Source organism: Patagioenas fasciata, chromosome 20 (assembly GCF_037038585.1).
Source record: "Patagioenas fasciata isolate bPatFas1 chromosome 20, bPatFas1.hap1, whole genome shotgun sequence".
NCBI lineage: Eukaryota > Metazoa > Chordata > Aves > Columbiformes > Columbidae > Patagioenas > Patagioenas fasciata.
This window is the reverse complement of record NC_092539.1, coordinates 10,473,578-10,491,429: the sequence shown is the minus strand read 5'-3', so window position 1 is coordinate 10,491,429 and position 17,852 is coordinate 10,473,578. Positions and strand designations below refer to the sequence as shown.

General features: G+C 43.7%; 2 protein-coding genes across 10 annotated transcripts in view; one reads left to right on the top strand and one right to left on the bottom strand.

The window, feature by feature from the left end:
- RC3H2 (ring finger and CCCH-type domains 2) overlaps positions 1–16,785 on the top strand; it is a 33,444-nt gene extending 16,659 nt beyond the window's left edge. For 2 of the 9 annotated variants that reach the window (XM_071817443.1, XM_071817444.1), the window contains exons 14-22: positions 328–483; positions 1,027–1,240; positions 1,398–1,482; positions 2,593–2,674; positions 3,083–3,217; positions 3,755–3,862; positions 12,035–12,209; positions 12,648–12,829; positions 13,345–16,785. In XM_071817443.1, coding sequence (XP_071673544.1) covers positions 328–483; positions 1,027–1,240; positions 1,398–1,482; positions 2,593–2,674; positions 3,083–3,217; positions 3,755–3,862; positions 12,035–12,209; positions 12,648–12,829; positions 13,345–13,896 — 1,689 coding nt within the window. In that variant the 3' untranslated portion in view covers positions 13,897–16,785. Of the gene's footprint in view, positions 1–327; positions 484–1,026; positions 1,241–1,397; positions 1,483–2,592; positions 2,675–3,082; positions 3,218–3,754; positions 3,863–4,336; positions 10,401–10,455; positions 10,517–10,709; positions 11,033–11,551; positions 11,596–12,034; positions 12,210–12,647; positions 12,830–13,344 lie in introns of those variants that run through there. The other 7 variants (XM_071817445.1, XM_065853680.2, XM_065853682.2 and 4 more) reach the window with 7 other exon arrangements.
- The window catches only part of RABGAP1 (RAB GTPase activating protein 1), a 171,806-nt gene that overhangs the window by 85,719 nt on the left and 68,235 nt on the right, over positions 1–17,852 (bottom strand). The gene's annotated exons all lie outside the window — the stretch shown is intronic.

Sequence of the window (17,852 nt, the reverse complement as noted above, 5' to 3'; positions counted from 1 at the left end):
GTTCCAAGTCATGCTTCTGTCTGCCACTGGCTTGGAATATGCATGGCTTCCTCTCAGTTTAATTGCTGTAGGTGTTTGCCTGAAGAAACATGCCACTAACATAGTGACACTGATTCCAGTAGCTCAGAGTGACAGAGCTTGTCCTTCTTTGGCAGCTGCCAGCTGTACTGGTTTACAGTCTGAACAGGTTGTGTTTTCCCCGAGTCAAATCTTGAAAACAGCTAGAACTCCTTGGTTGACTTCTCAGATAATTTGATTAAATAGCAATAAATGTATTTTCTTACTTTACTACTGAATTCCTTGTTTTTATTATTCCCTTTTCTGTAGTTCTCAGAGAGTGTCAGTGATTTGAGTGGAACTAAATTTGAGGAAGACCATCTCTCTCACTACTCACCGTGGTCTTGTGGCACTATCGGCTCTTGTATAAACGCTATCGACTCAGAGCCCAAGGATGTGATTGCCAATTCAAATGCTGTGTTAATGGTAGGGGGTTTCTGCATGTTCTCTCATTAGTATAACGATACTTACATGCTGAAGTGTCTTCTGTTTGGTTAAACAAGCCTTTAGGGAACAAAAGCCCCTTGGTATGAATCATTAAATACAACTTATCTCTGGAGGGGTAAGAGTTCATGTGTTTTGGAGACTTCCTGCCATATCGTGTAGCAGGTTTCCTTCATGCTCTGTGAAACAAGTGTCACCAAATCTCATCCCAGGCCTTCTTTGATATTGCTTCCTTCAAGTACGGGAGGGGGTACTGAAGGACCTCAAAGCATACTGGAACTTCTTCTGCCTGGAAACACAAGCTTGGAAAAGAAAAATTATTTCCCCTAGCACTGGCAATAGCTTTCTTGTGGTCAGGTTGTCATTGAAAGGCAGTAGTTAAATCATTGAGACCCATCTTGACTCTCTAGTTGGACAGACTTTCAGCATTGTATTCAGCAACAATAATCAGAAAGTTATTGGCCAGCTGAAGAATCTGAATAACCTCAACAGAGTCCATGTGTCTTCTGTCTCCTAACTATGTAGGATTTGGACAGCGGAGATGTTAAAAGGAGAGTGCATTTATTCGAAACTCAGAGAAGGGCAAAGGAAGAAGATCCTATAATCCCATTTAGCGATGGACCGATCATCTCCAAGTGGGGTGCAATCTCCAGGTCGTCCCGCACAGGTTATCACACGACAGATCCTATTCAGGCCACTGCTTCCCAAGGAAGTGCTACTAAACCCATCAGTGTGTCAGGTACAAGTCCAGGCTTCCTATGACAACATAGCATACATCATGAGTACTTCATCCTGTTCATGCTTACTACAGCAATGAAGATGCAAAGAGCTGAAATACTTGCATATCCCACTTCAAGAACAGAGAAGATAATGAATGGTGTCTTAATTTGTTACAGATTATGTCCCTTATGTCAATGCTGTTGATTCAAGATGGAGTGCCTATGGCTCAGATTCTACTTCATCAGCACGTTATGCAGAACGGTATGGACTTGTTTGGTGTGTGTTCTGTTGAAAGATTTTTTTCTATAGCTTGCTGTTCTTCAAAATCCTGAATGTGGGGGGTTGTTCCTATCCAAATACAAGGCTCTACACTTGCCCTTGTTCTGTTTCATTAAATTTTTCCCTGCCCAACTCTCCAGCCTGTCCAGGTCTCTGATGGCAGCACGGCCTTCTGGCGTGTCAGCCACTACTTCCAGCTTGGTGTCATCGGCAAACTTGCTGACAGTCACTCTATTCCCTCGTCCAAATCATTGATGAATGTATTGAATAATGCCGGCCCCAGTACTGACACCTGAGGCACTGCACTGGATCCAGGCCTCAACTGGACTCTGCCCCATTGACCACGACTCTCCGGGTTCTTCCCTTCAGCCAGTTCGCAGTCCACCTCACTACCCGGTCATCCAGACCGCACTCCCTCAGTTCAGCTGTAAGGATGCTGTGGGAGGTTTCTAACTCCTCCTGCTTATTCCCCATGCTGCAGGCATTGGTGTTCAGGCATTTCAGAAAGCGAGCCAAGCACACCGATTCCACCCCAGGGGTATGGGAGGCCTCCCAGCCTTCATGAACTCTAGAGTGCTGCCTCACTGATGCAAGCCCAGCTACAACCCCATCCCCCTTGGAGTCCAGTTTAAAGCTCTCCAAGTGAGCCCTGCTAATCCCTGTCCCAGCATCCTTTTGCCCCTGCAAGATAAACCTTTCCCACGTATCACTGTTTGGACCGGTGTCTTGTAAAACCAACCATTATCAAAGAACCCAAAGCCCTGCCTGTAGCCCCAGTCCTGGAGCCAGTTGTTTACAGACTGAATTTTTCTATTCCCTCCCATATCATCACCCAAAACTGGGAGGAGGAACATATCTCTTGAGAGACCTAATCAAAGAATTGGAGTCTTTCTTACCCATGTGTAAAACAAGGATGTTTGCCCCATACAGTGGCTTGGGGTATTGTGGGCCCCAATGAGGATGGAGAGTGTGTTGTCTTAGTCATGTAGTTTATGTCCAAAAATCTTACTTTGATAGACTAATGAAGTTTATGGGACCTGTGATTTAGAGAACTTGTTTTTAATTCATAGTTCTTCCTTCTTTCTCTTGAAGGGACAGGTTCATAGTTACAGACTTGTCTGGTCACAGAAAGCATTCCAGCACTGGAGATCTGTTGAGTATTGAATTACAGCAGGTAAGATCAGGTATTATACCATGTGGGGTTTTTTAATTTAAAAAAAAAAAAGGTGGTTTAGTAAAGTGGCTTTAAATAAAATTTCTTAGTGTATCATACAGAAAATAGTACAATTGACAAAACCATCAGTACAGGTTAACTAGACGGTAGCACCGCAACACTTAGTATGATGCATAAGGACCACTAATGCGGGCTGTTCCATGGCATCAGTGAGGCCACTCTTGAGAGGAGGTGGTGGGCCTGGTACACATCAGCAGAGGCAGAACAAAATAAATGCTGTGCATTGAAGGAATTCACAGTTATCCATCTAGCAAGAGAAACGCTCTTTTTGTAAGCTGCGTTATTTTGCCATTTGACAATCCATGGCCTAAGCGTCATTGTCGGTAACTGATGCGTTTCTCTCCGTAGGCCAAAAGTAACTCCTTACTACTTCAGAGAGAGGCGAATGCACTAGCCATGCAACAGAAGTGGAATTCTCTGGATGAAGGCAGTCGTCTTACCTTAAATCTTTTAAGCAAGGAAATTGATTTGAGGAATGGTGAGGTAAAGAAAGGGGTAACTGGGATGAAACAGATCTTTTGAGGTGTTTTGTGTATATATAAAGTGCATGCATTGTAACTAAGAGTTAGAACTCTTAGTTTTAACATTCCCAAATATTTAAAACGTATTCTGTGCAAGTTAAGTCACTTGTTGCTGCACCTGAGATCAAGGAGGTGCACCTGCTGTGCCGCTGCTGCCGTCATCCATTTACGAAATGGGAAGAATGTGACAATCCATTTTCATGCAATCATTGTTCTTCATTCTATTTGTATGTGTTGCAAGTCTAAACATTCTGCCAATGGACTCTACAGAAATATGTTTTAATATTCATTTTCTCTCTCTGTTTCAGTACTTTAACGTAATTAGATTTATCTTTGTATCCTGTGTTGTCTGTGCCCAAAGTTGTGTCTCACTAGCTCTTCTGTATTGTAGAAGTGTCCTAGAAATGCATCTTCCGCTTTCACTTTAATGGATGGGTGTTGTGTGAAGCAGGTGAAAAGCCAATTTGAAATGTACAGAGCATATTAATTCTTTTTTTAGACCGATTATACGGAAGACTGTGCAGACACAAAGCCAGATCGAGACATTGAATTGGAGCTGTCAGCCCTTGATACAGATGAACCGGATGGGCAAGGTGAACAAATAGAAGTAAGTACAAAAATCTGTGTGTCTGAAGAGCTCACTGGGTCCTTTCATTGGCTACTAAAGAACTTCTAAAATTTCTCTGTGAATTAGTACATGATTGATAGCAAAGCCTTTGGGTTTTAGTCTTTGTAGTGATAACAAACATTTGCCTTGTTTTAGCACTAGGGGTCTCATACTCCTCATTCAGACAGCCAGTGGTTAATGTTACTGAAGTTAAAACCAGCTCACTGTGTTCTTTTGTCACAGCTTCCAGCAACTGATGTTTATGCTTGTGTTGTCATTCACTGCCATCTTTGAATAACTGTTTTTTCCTTTTCCTATAGTAAGATGTGATAGACATTCTAATGGTATGAAATAAAAATAAGGAGTCTTAGGACAAGCCTCCCATTTCCATCAGCTTTATGTAGTGGAACATAATAGGAAAATGTAAAGCTGGTAGCAACGGTATTGATGGACATTTCTCCTTTTCTCCTGTAGGAGATTCTGGATATACAGCTAGGTATTAGTTCTCAAGATGATCAGCTGCTCAATGGAACAACTGTAGAGAACGGGCATCCGCTCAAGCAGCACCAGAAAGAATCTATGGAACAGAAGAGACAAAGTTTAGGTGAAGACCTTGTGATTCTGTGAGTGTTAGACGAAACAGCAGTGTCTGCCAGTGTTAGACAAGCAGCAGCAGCAGCCTAGGTGAAGCGAGATTGTTTAAGGATGAACTACGTTCCTGCTCAGACTCGGATTAGACGTCTGCATTGTGTGTACATGGTGAAGTGAGAAGAACTTGTCAAGGAATAGAATTAGGTCACAAATATGAAAGTCACAGGATGGTACCGTTGTTCCTGCGCATTGTTGTAATTGTATATACTGAAACATGTCACAGCTGTTAAAAATACCTTTCACGTTCAGTAAGCAAAAAATCCAAAAGTATTTTTATAGTTAACAGAAATTAAGAAGAACTTCAAAAGGTTTAATGTCATACCGTTTGCACAAATCTCCATAGAGAGGTAGTTTTTAAAATACACTATTCTAGGTTTGTATGTTCTGTAGTCTTTAACGTGTAATGCAGCCTTTGAAAATGAGGCAGACTGCATTTAACATCTTGAGCGTACCGTTCCATAGTAAGATGTTTAGCCTGTTGCTAAAAAATGAGTTTGTGTCAGTATTTATTTAATGCACACAATTCAGTTCCGGATACTTGTGCATGTACTTGATTAATATTTGTATAACTTATTTTTCTCCTCAGGGAGGAGCAGAAAACAATCCTGCCTGTAACTTCTTGCTTCAGTCAGCCGATCACAGCATCTGTTAGCAATGCGAGCTGCCTGCCCATCAGCACAGCAGTCAGTGTTGGCAGCCTCATTTTGAAAACTGCTCACATTATGTCTGAGGATAAAAATGACTTTTTAAAGCCTGTTGCAAATGGCAGGATGGTTAACAGCTGAAAGGCATTCATCTTTCCAGCTTGTGACCACACCATGGAAGCATTTACACTAGCTTTTTATATATATAATATATATTATATAATGTATATTTTTTTTAAAGAAAATAATATTGGGGTCATGCATTTCCTGTGGACTCTTTGATACTTCAAGCCCCTCTCGCATTAGCATTCTGAAGAAGAAAAAACTTACTTTACTAGAGTAAGGCGTTCACTTTCCACAAATGAATGGAATTTGGACATTGTTTTACTTAAGCTTAAAGCAGCTTTTTATGAGTTTGTAGCAATCCGGTGCGGTATCTGAGCCATTCTTGTTTAAAATGGCTTCTGTAGAAAACTAACAACTCAGTTATTTAAACTAGCAGGATCCTACAATGATACATCTAGTGAAAGGAAGACTAACTTATTTGTCTCTGTTTTGTTTCTTGAGAGAAGAACTTGTGTCTCGTTGCAGCTGCTTTTTCTTTAGTTGTGGAACTTGCATGGAGTATAGTTTCCTGTTGGAAGAGTGAGAGGTGGAGATTCGGACTGGAGACTTGTACAGGGTTAACACACCATTAGCTTTGCACTGCGGCGTTGTGTGCAGGTCTGTGGTGCGGTTCTTTGCTGCGGCTTTTTGTTTCCATTGCCCCCCAGTTTCTGCTTTAGCGCTGTAGATACACATACACAGGCTACTTGTCCAAGTAAAGTTACCAGAAGTAAACCAAGTGCCTAAGTCCTCCAGCTAACGTAGTAGGTATTGATTTCCCCAATTCATATGTGAAACAATTTTCAACCGTTTTGAGAGGTTATGCACTAATGTAACAGCAGGTTTGGGGTTTCTTTTTTTTTGTTGTTTTTTTATTAATTAATAGTTCTCAACTTGGAGATTATAGAATCCAGATGACTTGGCAAAAAGCATCGGGTGCTCTTGGCTTTCCTTTGAAAACCCTGTATGTAGTGTTTGCACTGACTAACAAGATGGTATTGCTGTTTTTTGTACTGTTTTGTTTTTAATTTAAACTAAATAGTGGGAATTTAAGGCGGTTGTATTACCTTTGTTTAAATGTTGTTAATCATAATTTTGTATTCAGGTTTAATTTTTGCTTGTTCAGTGGCAACTTATTTTCAGAGACCTTGAAAATACAATAATATAGCATTATCTGACCTTCGCAGTACCGAAAAGCGTATGAATTTATGCCCTGTGAAGATGTGACTGAGAATCAGACATGGCAACTGAAAATTGGTTTTCATAAACACACACTAACCAGAGCCCTGGGCATATTTTTGTTGAGAAGCTTAAGAATCCACTTTTTTGGAAAAGCAAGCAGGACTCTCCCTCCTGATGATTTCCTGTCCGTGTTTGTCCTCTTTGCTTTGTGACAAGTTTTACTTTTTTTTCCTTTTTTTTTTTCCTCTTTTTTTTTGATGTTTTTATTAACTTCTGTGAAGTTGTTTACTCTGAAAATGATACTGGAATATTTTAAGCCAAGCTGATCTTTCACCAGGTGTACTGCATGTAAGGGCTTTTCCTGCTAGCAAAATGCTTAAAGAGGATCATGTTACTGGTCGTCTGAGTTGTTGTTTTACAAAATCACAGCTATGTGGTCGGCTAAGATTTTGATAACTGTTTTGTGCACGCTTCTGGGGGGTGGGGGTTGGCATTTCCCTGAGGGTTACCGATTAGACGGAGTAAATATTGGTGTTTGATATCTCTCCTAATGAACCTCTCCATTAAATAATTATGTTGTACATATACCTGGAAATCCAAGGGTTAGTTTTGATATTCTGGTGTCAGTATGGAAGATCTTACACATCTCTTTAATACCCAAATGTAAAGGAATGTGTGTAGAAAAGCAGTCCAGTAGCGTGTTCGTAGTTCCTTTGACTGTTGCTGTCCCTCCCTAGAGCCGGTGCCACCGCGGAGCTCGGATTAGGCTGACGCTTCGCTTCACTCGCAGCTCCAAGTGAATGGATACGAGAACCAGACCACCTTTGTCACCTTAACTTATTTCCTATTGATGTTAACTTTAACTTAGAATGTTAGACATAAATATAACTGTTGTATATTTTATACCAAGACCATTCTGTAAATATGAATTTATATTACTTTTGAAATGCTTCTGAGATACTATTATTTGCTGTACAATGTAATTCCAAGACAGATATGCAAACAAGTATGTCTCTTTCATGGATATTTAAACAGTGAGATCTTCCATGTTGAAGGTGATGTAATTTTTTTAAAAGATTTTTAAATTTTAAATTGCTATTTTGTTACAAAAATAGAGAAAATATAAAGGTTTGAGAAGTCCTTATTTGCCCTCAGGGAAAGAGCCCTCTGTGCACCAGAACTCCACAGAACATCTTCAGCATGATCTGAGGGTGAATATATACTACATAAATTGATTGTGTATTTACCTTAACTTTTTAATTTTAAAATTACAATTTTAAAAACTTGGTTGTGCTCTGCTGGAGGAGGATTGGGATGAGCTGCTTACACACATTTGCCTGTTTGTCCAGTGAAATTACATAAGCCTGACATATTCCTGCCGGCCGCCCCGGCGTGTTTGAGAAAGCTGTATCTCTGTGCTCCTGTCTGCAGCAGGAGGTCCCGCGATAACGCAGCTCTCTAGGACACTTCACATGGAAAGTTGGTTCTTAACCGAGGCTGGGGTTTTTTTAGTTGATTATTTTATATATAGGATGACAGGCGGAAGAACTCGGGGGGGTTTAACAGCATGCCAGCTTTGTCTTACAGTTGTCACACTGACTGTGTGCCTTCCAGTGCCCTGACAAGAAGCTGCAGGTGGGAACCCAGCTCTGGCTTTCTGCTTTGGTGAAGTTTCAGCCCTTGACCCTATCCAAACAAGTATGTATTCATTTGTCTGGTTGTAAACCAGGTGCCTTTGGGCTATGGAAGGGCTTGTTTTCTGACACTGAGAGACAGTGACTAATCTTTGTGTGTTGATGGCAGCGATTCCTGTTTGAGTTTTGGCCTAACTTACCTGTGCTGTCGGAAAAAGGCCCATAGCAGACTGGGGAAAGAGATTGGCTCTTTTGCTTTGCTTGGACAAGCATTTTGGGTTGTTTTGGTTTGCCTTTTATTTTTTTTCCCCCCCTGCTAGGGGTGCAGCAGAGATTTCACATGCAAGAGATACGGGAATTATTAGTATCTAAGTTAATTGTGTTGCCTCACTACCTGGATTCATTCCTTGGTTTGCCTCATTTCCCACATAGGTCTTAACAGAGACTAATGCTTGTGCTGGGAGAATGTGTGTGTGCGAAGTGATGACCTGTACGTTCTGAACGTGTACTTAGAGCAGAGTGATTGCCCTGCTACTGATATTTTGTTCCTGTAAACAGGTGACAAGAAATGAATCTTAGTGTTTATGCAGATTTTTGCATTGTAGAATGTATACTAGACCCTTCAGAGGAAAGGTTAAGACTGTACACAGCAAACTGGCGTTGGTTCTTGCTGGTCGAGTACAGGGACACCAAAGTTTGACATTTGATTTAGAGGGGAAAAACAAAAGTTGTATGCAGCTGATTACATAAACTCTTAATTGCTCTTCGTAGAAGCCTAATTTGGAAGGTTTTGGTGCTTTGATGACACAATTGAATTTTTAATTTATCCCGTACTCAAGAGCTGAATGCTGGGTTTGTATGGATGAGGTACAGAGCGATACGGAGTGGTCAGAACAGCTGAGGAAAGAACGCTTAATAGAACTTGATCTAAACTGAGAATAGTTCCCAACGTTGTTTTTGTTTGCTTTATTAAAGCACACGTCGTCAAGTTGTACCTGTTGCTGTGCATGCACACTGTGTGCCAGCAGCTCCTCGGTCCTATTTGTGAACAGACTTTTCATTATTATTAGACTGTTCTTAAAGGAAGATGTTGAATTTCAGAATGTAACAAAATGAGAAACGATCGGATTGTCTCTAGTATGTAAAAGTCCATTCTTTACGTTGTAGTTTAAGCCCTTTGTTAGGAAGTTCCCTCTCAGCGAGGGACCCCTTCTGCAAGCAGAACACAATAAATGTGCGTTTGAAATGACCCGGTTTTCCAGCAGAACTGACTTTGGCAGTGGCCGTCGCCGTGTGTCTCTGCTGGCAAGGGAGCACGGCAAGGAAAAACCCCAACTGTCAGTGATGGAATAAACCAAACCTCAATTATCACAATGACCAATACTATACATAACCCTATACTCCGTTATTTGAGGAGGATGTTTGTGGAAGCTTTTAATCACTCAAGATTTTGCTGTAAAAGCTGAAATAAACCAGCCTGGCTCCATTTATTACTGCCAAAAGCCAAGGTCATTTGCACATAGCCCATGGGTTTATCCAGAGTAGATCTCCGTTCAAGGCATGGAAGTGCATGCGTTTTCTTAGCTGGGCAAACAAGTACATTATACGGTAGTTGTGATACAACACACGTGGCTTTGATTTGTACTGCACATACCCACTGTACAGCCACTCAGAAGTATTGTGGTTAGCTTGCAGCATCTGCTGTCCGCATTTATACTGTTTATTGCGTATTCTTTTCCCTGGAAGTTTTAAAGAAAATTTTTTTTCTTGTTGCATTGATTATATTTTATAAATTTGCTTAGCTGGAAAGTTTGGGAAAAGAGGCCTGTTTGTCAATTGTACAACCGATTGTGAAGCTCTAGTGTGAATATTTTTACGTCTGTATTAGACATTTTCTTTGCAAATCTATTGTTCGATTGAAATGTAAATGAAATAAAAGATGGTGTACACCCATCATGTATAAAGCAGGCACCATCGCTACGATGGATTTAATGCTCATTTTTATGGCGCATTCTCAGCTTCTATTTAAAACTATAATTTAAAAATCTGTAAAATGAAATGGGGATATATGGGGGAGTAAATTCTATTCCGTTTATTTCGGTTTTGGGTTCCCAATGGTCATGTTTCCCTTGTGGTAGCGTAGGGGGGCCCCGGCGGGGGTGCCGTGTGTGTTTGCTGTCGCGCTGATGTGCGGAGGTTGTGGCGTTGGCCGGTCACGGGGCTGAGCATCCTGGTTTTCCGTGTTTGAGAGACTTGATGGAAGAAGTTTGCAGTATTGACATGTATTTGCATGCACGAATAAAAATTATTTGTCCACCTTAATCGCCTCCTCGTTTAACCGGGCCGGGGGCGGGGCCGCGGCGGGGGCGGAGCCGGCGCTGGCTCCTCCCCCTTCCCACCGTGCCCCGCGCGGCGGCCCCGGAAGGCGGCGGGAGCGGGTGAGGCGGCGGGGCTGGGCCGGGCCGGGCCGGGCCGGGCCGGGGGTCGAGGGTTCGGGGCCGCCCTGGGAGCGCCGCTCGGTCCAGCCGCTGCCGGCCGAGCCCGGGGCGGGGCGCGGGTCCCCGGGACACTGGGGGCGGGGGCACAGCCTGCGGGGAACGGGCGGGGGGAGTGGGGCGGGGGGTGCGAACGGACTCGCCCGTTGCTGCTGGAGCCGAACGGCTCCGCTTTCAACCTTTGCATCGCCCGCTGGTCCCGGCGGAGGATCCGCGGTTCTAACAGCGGTTTGCGGCGCCAGGAGCGGTCCCGGTAATCCCGGCCCAGTGCCCGGTAATCCCGACCCATCTGGCGCTCTCCCGTGATCTGTTTATCCTGGTTTTAACCGCTGCGGAGCCTGCAGGGAAGCTGAAAGCCCTTTCCATCCATCCGTTGCTCGGGGTGTCTTTGTCAAATACGTTAAATCATTTTGTCTGGATGAGACCCTCGAGATCATCGAGCAACCATTAAAATACACGGTAACGGGGCTGGCTGTAGAGCCCTGCAGAGTGACGCGTGTTCCTTTGGAGGGTGGGTGCTGCTGGGCTTGGTTTCTGGTCAGCAGAAGATGTTTTAGATAAAGAAAACGTTTAACTTGGGGGCAAGTGAAGATTTTTAGGATAGCTGCAGTCACTTTGTCAGCATCTAACTTTGTGTTGTCCATCCAGACAAAGCTGTTGGCGCTGTGAAGGTGACCAGAGTGGTCAGTGTTCGGGAGGAAGGATGAGAGACGTGAAGATCCTGCTTTTGATACCTTAGTTCTTAGCCTGGTCATGAAATTGTAGCACTGAGCTTAAGATTTGTATCTTCTGTCTCAATACTCAAAAGAGCGTTTTCTGTGTTTGAGAATAACCTTTTTTTATTAAACAGCAACCACAGTTACATTTGCTTGAAACTCTTTTCCTTGCATTTGCTGTCTTGCCTAATGTACTGACTTTCTGCAGAAGGCATTGTCTTCAGCAATTTGAATCAATGTAATCTGAAATTTCTTCTTCCAGGTGTTGATAGAAGCTTGTTTCTGAGAGACTGGAAAGTAATACAGGTCAGAACATGTTAATTTGATTAATTACGTCGGTCGTTTTTCAGCTCAAATCATTGTTAAAATAACACAGGTGATACTGGGAATTCAAATTGCAATAACTGGAAAATCAACCTTGTGGAACTGAGTGAGGCTGATGAGACTCCCAAATAAAGTCAGAAAACTAATGCTCTGTGAATGAGAAGACACATAAAGTGTTCCTGCACTAGTGCGCCTCAAAACGGTTCTATTCCTAAAGGGTTTTAACTCCAACGAGTTTGAAATTGTGACTCAGAATTCGCTCCCGTGGCTGTCTGCAGCGCAGGCTGTTTGATGGTGGGCTAGGAACTGCTCTCATGTGGCTAAAAAGCTGCTCTGAGGTGGTAAGGGACCATCGTTATGCATTTAAAGTGGTGTGTATTTGATTAAGAGACATTCTCTGCTTTCTTAACTTATTTTTTAGGGCATAATGACTACTTTGGATGACAAACTGCTGGGTGAGAAGCTCCAGTATTACTACAGCAGCAGTGAGGGTGAGGATGAAGACAGCGAGAAAGAAGATAAAGAAGGGGAGAGCAGCATTCCCGAGGGTGTTGGGGAGGTGGAGCTTTGCAGCGATGGCAGCGCTGTCAACACAGGTATCCCGATATCAAACAAATTGCTTTGTATAGACTTGGTTGGAAAATTCATGTGTTTTTCTAAAATGCATTTTTCTAGATGAGAGTCCTGGTTTTCTGTATCAGAGATGGATCATTTCCTGCTGCAGTCTAAGAAGCAGTTGAGGGCTGGTGGTTCTATTTCAGGAGCACCGATATTAATCTTCAGAATAATCTTTAGGACAATTTTGAGAGTAGCCTAGTTAGATAAGCTTCAGTCTTCTTAGACTAAAAAAACAGATACAAGCTCAAGGACATGTCAGTGGCAATTTACTACTTTTGTTTCATTTCAAGATTTTGCACAGTATCTAAAAATTTCATGAGGGCCACTATTTTCCTACCGGCTTATTGCTTGAATTTTGAATTATAGGTGTAATTTTGTTACCCTTTGATACCAACTGTCGTCATACTTAATTTCAGGTCCCAAAGGAGTCATTAATGACTGGCGGAGATTTAAACAACTGGAGACTGAGCAGCGGCAGGAGCAGCGCAGAGAAATGGAACGACTCATTAAAAAATTATCCATGACGTGTCGATCTCACTTGGACGAAGAGACTGATAAGCAGAAGCAGAAAGAGCTTCAGGAAAAGATCAATGGAAAGGTAGCACGGCACAGAGGAATTGAAATGCCACTCGCGTGTTTTATGTTCTCAGTTCCAGCACACAGGAACCCTTGTTCTAGCGGTGGATCTCTGTTGTTTCTCCCAGTGAACAGGAGCACAGGAGGTGTTCTGGAAATGTGTTTGCCAGGTGTTGTCGAGTTTAATTATTTTGCATTTTAGTGATACTTCGGGTGCCCAAATCGGTGCTCGTGGCTTGGTGGAAGCACAGAGCCACCATTAACCTGAGTTAAGGTGGGAGCGTGGAGCAGCCACTGGTGTTATTAGTGCAGCCCCTGGAAACCAGAGTTCCCAAAGCTGAAATCGCTGTACCTGCTGGACGTGGTTTCTAATTAGATCAAAATAGAATGTAATACAGAGGGTGCCTGAGCCTTCGTGAGTTATACTTTGCCATCATTAAAGACGAGTGACCCACATTAATCCTCTGGATTTAAATTATATAAGTTATCCGTATGGTGCTGCGGGTCTTTTTCATGTATCTTTGTATGTGTTTTTAGATGACGTTACAAGAATATAACATGATTCACAACGATGAAGACGATGAGGAATTTTTACAGCGGTACAGGAAGCAGCGGATGGAGGAGATGAGACAGCAGCTGTACAGCGGGCAGCAGTTTAAACAGGTTTTTGAGATTACCAGCGGAGAAGCGTTTTTGGACACAGTTGATAAAGAGCACAAGAGCACACTGATCATGATCCATATTTATGAAGAGGATATCCCCGGCACCGAGTCCCTGAACGGCTGTATGATCTGCCTGGCCACCGAGTATCCGACGGTGAAATTTTGCCGCGTGAAGAGTTCGCTCATTGGAGCCAGCGCCCGCTTCACTAACAACGCCCTGCCGGCTCTGCTGGTCTACAAGGCCGGTGAGCTCATCGGCAATTTTGTGCGAATCACCGACCAGCTCGGAGAAGATTTTTTTGCCGTAGACCTGGAGGCTTTTCTGCAGGAGTGTGGTTTGCTTCCAGAAAAAGACCTGGTGCTCCTGACTTCTATACGCAACCCATCCGCGTGTTACAGCGAGGACAGTGACCTGGAAATCGACTGAACCGGTTGTACCGAGGGGCCAGTAGGTGTAGTTGTGCTGTGGGGTGTTCTTGTGCTAGGGATTGCTCTCTTCTTCCTTAGTGGGGATACATATTCTTCCCCTTTGTTCACTTCGACTTTTGCACGTTAAAAATAACATAAGGAATTCCTAATATTTTCTTAATTCAATAATGTATGCACTGAAACAGTCTTGCTTTTATGCAATTAAAATGTATTTTACTAAACATGGAATTCTAACACAATTCAGTAAGTTTAGGTAATTGTGCATTGTCATCTCCATTCTCCAAATCACTGTATTTTTTTAAACATTATGTTCTCGGGTCAGCTCTGTCTGGTCAGTTGTTAGAGCTTTCCTGAAGCAGTGCGCGTGAGCACCGCTTGGCTCGAGATGTGGCCACCTCCTCACTAAGGTCAGAATTGAGACTGCGAATAAAGAAGTTTTTAAGCATTCAAGACACTTCCTAACCTGGAGCTGAGCTGCTGCCAGTTAGCACTGCAAGGCCCCGTCTTCTGATCCCCCGTTTGCAGTCTCCTTCTTGGAAGTACCTTCTTGTCCTAACACTTTACATCAGACTGTTGTTCCTTTCTCAGGAGTAACAACAGCCCTGACTTCATCCTGAAAATTACTTTTCAGCTGGAAAGGGTTCTTCTTTCTTTAACCTTGCCTGAGACTTAAATCAGAAACTCTTTGTTCAGTTACAGCTCCTAATATATTACTGGGTTTTAAAATGCCCACCCTTAGCGTTCATAGCAGTCACTCCATCAGAAAATGGTCCCTGCCTCTTAAGAAAGATATGAAGAGCTCCAACATGTGCTGAACAGCATCAAGGAGAATTTTGCTGGCAAAATGCAGAATTAGGAATTGAATAGCCTCAGAATTCAGTCTCTCTCTGAAGTCACTGAGTCCATGCTAAAGTTCATTTCTGCCATCTGCCTCAGCTGGGTCACCAGGTGTGTTTTGAGTGGTGATAACCCCTGGAGCTGGGGGGTGACCGGGGCTGTGTGGGACAGCAGCCGCAGGTTGACAGAGCAGCTCCTCGATGCAGGGGCAGGAGCAGCTCCCCAATGCAGGGGCAGGAGCAGCTCCTCGATGCAGGGGCAGGAGCAGCTCCCCAATGCAGGGGCAGGAGCAGCTCCCCGATGCAGGGGCAGGAGCAGCTCCCCAATGCAGGGGGCAGGAGCAACTCCATGATGCAGGGGCAGGAGCAGCCCCTTTCTTTGCAGCTGGTTCCCTTCTCTGAAGCTCAGGATCCAGTTTCTGCACAGGGTGTTCAGCGGGATCAAATCATCACTGCGGTCCCGGTTTCGCTCTCTGGGAGCCTGGCTCTGCACCGTGCATCCGTGGAGTTCACTAGCACAAAAATATCGTGGAGCGGGGCTGAAACCCCAGTGCAGACTGCAAGTTTTCCCTCTGTCCTTTGCGAAAAATAACAAATAGCCATCTCAAAAGCAGCACTGCGGTGTTCCAGTTGCTCAGTGCTACTGATGTTAAAGTTCTCATCTTCCCCAAAACCGCGGGGTGACTCCCACTGCTGGACTCCGAATAAAGCCACCCAGCGCCAGCCGAGCCCGTTTCTCTCTTCCCGGGCATCACTGCTGCTGAATGCAACAGCCGGGTATTGTGCTCCCCTCCTGCAGCACCTTTGGCATTACCCTTTGTCACCGATTTCATTTCGTTAAGGTGCGTTTATTTACTTTGTTCATGCTCTACTTATTTCATAAACCAGATCACAATACGGGGGAGTGATTTTCAGGGCTCCTGGTGCATTGCAGCTCATGCTCCTCCCACCCAGCTGGTGCTACGAGGGAACCTGGGGGCAATTGGGGACCGTTGGCAATTTTGAAGTGAGATCCTGAGAGGCGAGTGTGCACTCTGTGCTCCCTTATTATTGGATCCTCTCCACGTACTTCATTTGATATCACAACATGTTTGCTTTCTCGTGCATTGCTCATTTCGCTTGTTATTTTTTAATTTTGAGGAAAGTAGACTATTGTTACCTAAGTATGTGACCCAGTGTAATGCTGTGTTTAATTATTAAATTTAATTGCGAGTTTTCCGTGGGGTGTTTTAGAACACCAGAAGGAAATTAAAATGTCTCTGTGTAAGCACCAGGTTCTTAGTAAGAATGAATCTTAGAATAGAAAAGGAAGAATTTGTAATTGTATTTATTTGAACTGTGTTTTAAAAGTAGTACAGGCAGAAAAATAATTGGTAATTAAAACTTACTGAACTGGCACGAATTGTAGCTGTTTTAAGGGAAACTGGCAGAAATCGAGATTTTAAAATGTGGTAAGAAATGATTTCTTTTCATCTCAGAATTGCAGAAAAAACCCCATGAAAGTTATGTGAAATGAAATCACTGAGCATGGATATCAGCACATTTAAGGAATGAAAGAATCAAAGAGCTGTAATTGATATTTGGGATGCGATTTGGCGTGGTTTATGTTTATGAAGTGGGTTTTTGGCCCGTGTGGCAGCAGAGCTCCCATGGGGTCACAGCCCGTCCTGCGGCGAGGTGACTCCTGCTGTCCATGGCCAGAGCTCGGGTAGATGAGACGTGGTTTATGGTGCCAATATCAAAAAGGTGGGGGAAGGAAGGTCTGAATCCAATTAATCATTGATTGGAACAATGTAATAAATATGATACAAGGGGGAGAGGGGTAGGGAGAAGCCGCGCCATGAGGCAGTGCTGGGCTCTGCTGCTGCTGCTTCTGTAGCTTCTAAATCCTTCCAAATTGACCAACTGGTAGTTGTGTGCCCTAAAAAACCAACATTCTTAATGTGCATTAAGCAATATAACAAAGTAAACCTGATTTAGAAGAGGTTAGTTATTAATTTCTAAGGGTCTGTCCTTCATCCATTCAATAAAAATAAAAACTACAACTCGTACTCATGTTGTGTCTGAAATGTTTTGGTTGTAGTGTTAAATTCTGCTTTATTTCTCTTAATTATAGATGTGGTCCTGACCTGCAGATGAAGAATTGGGGTGTGTTTATATAGACATCTGGGGACTAAAGTGAAAATTAAATTGCACAAACACCTACCTAAAATAAAACTTGGCATGGAGAGGTCAGGCTTTGGGTTGATCAGGGGCCTCTCCTTCCCCCAAGGCCGTTCTGTTCTCTCACCGTCAGAACCTCACTGACATTGATGCATTCCTGCTAAACGGTTTGGTTTTGAATAAAGGGTGCTTTTTAATTCGGTCAGATTACAGGCACAATTCGGCTGTAAATAAAAAGCAAGTTTTCTTAAAATATTTTAACAGGACAAGAGAGCTCAGAAGGAAAGCGGCTGGTCCTGGACGATGAGGTTGGTGTTTGTCTCCGTTAAGTGTTTTGAGACATTTACGCTGGTTGTATATCTATGATACGACAGTAGGTTAATGCACGGTGAAGTCCCAACACACAAGACTGAGGTGCTGTGTGCTCTGTGTTTGCCGTCTGTCCTTTCCTCGTCCCGTTTTCTCTGCTGCTTCCCCAGCACAGACGGACGTGCAGACGCGGCCCCGCTGGGTTCGGCTCTTCCCGCGGGGTTTTGTGCGTCCCCGTGGCCGCAGCCTGGTCTGGGTGGTGCGATACCCCCGCAGATCAAGAAGGTACATGCACCAGGTCTAAGTCATCTCTGTGTCCGATTTTCATCTGCAAGAAGTACTATAAATAGGAGTTGGAAAAACCACTTGTCAGGTAGGTTGTGTTGCCCTGGGGAACATTTTGGGTTGGGCAGGCAGCCCCACTAGGGAGAGGGCAGCCGGAAACAATGGGGTTTGCAGGAGGGAGTGATTCTGCGTGGGGAAACAGGAGTGGAAAATCACCTGGGCTGGCTCCTTTTTAATGATGTTCCAATACAACCAGCGGAGTTTGGCCACAGGACGTGAATGCACAAGGAGGCGCAGCCACTGCTCGGCAAGGGCAGGAATGAAATCACGGAATGAGCTTAACTCGGGCATTTAATCGCAG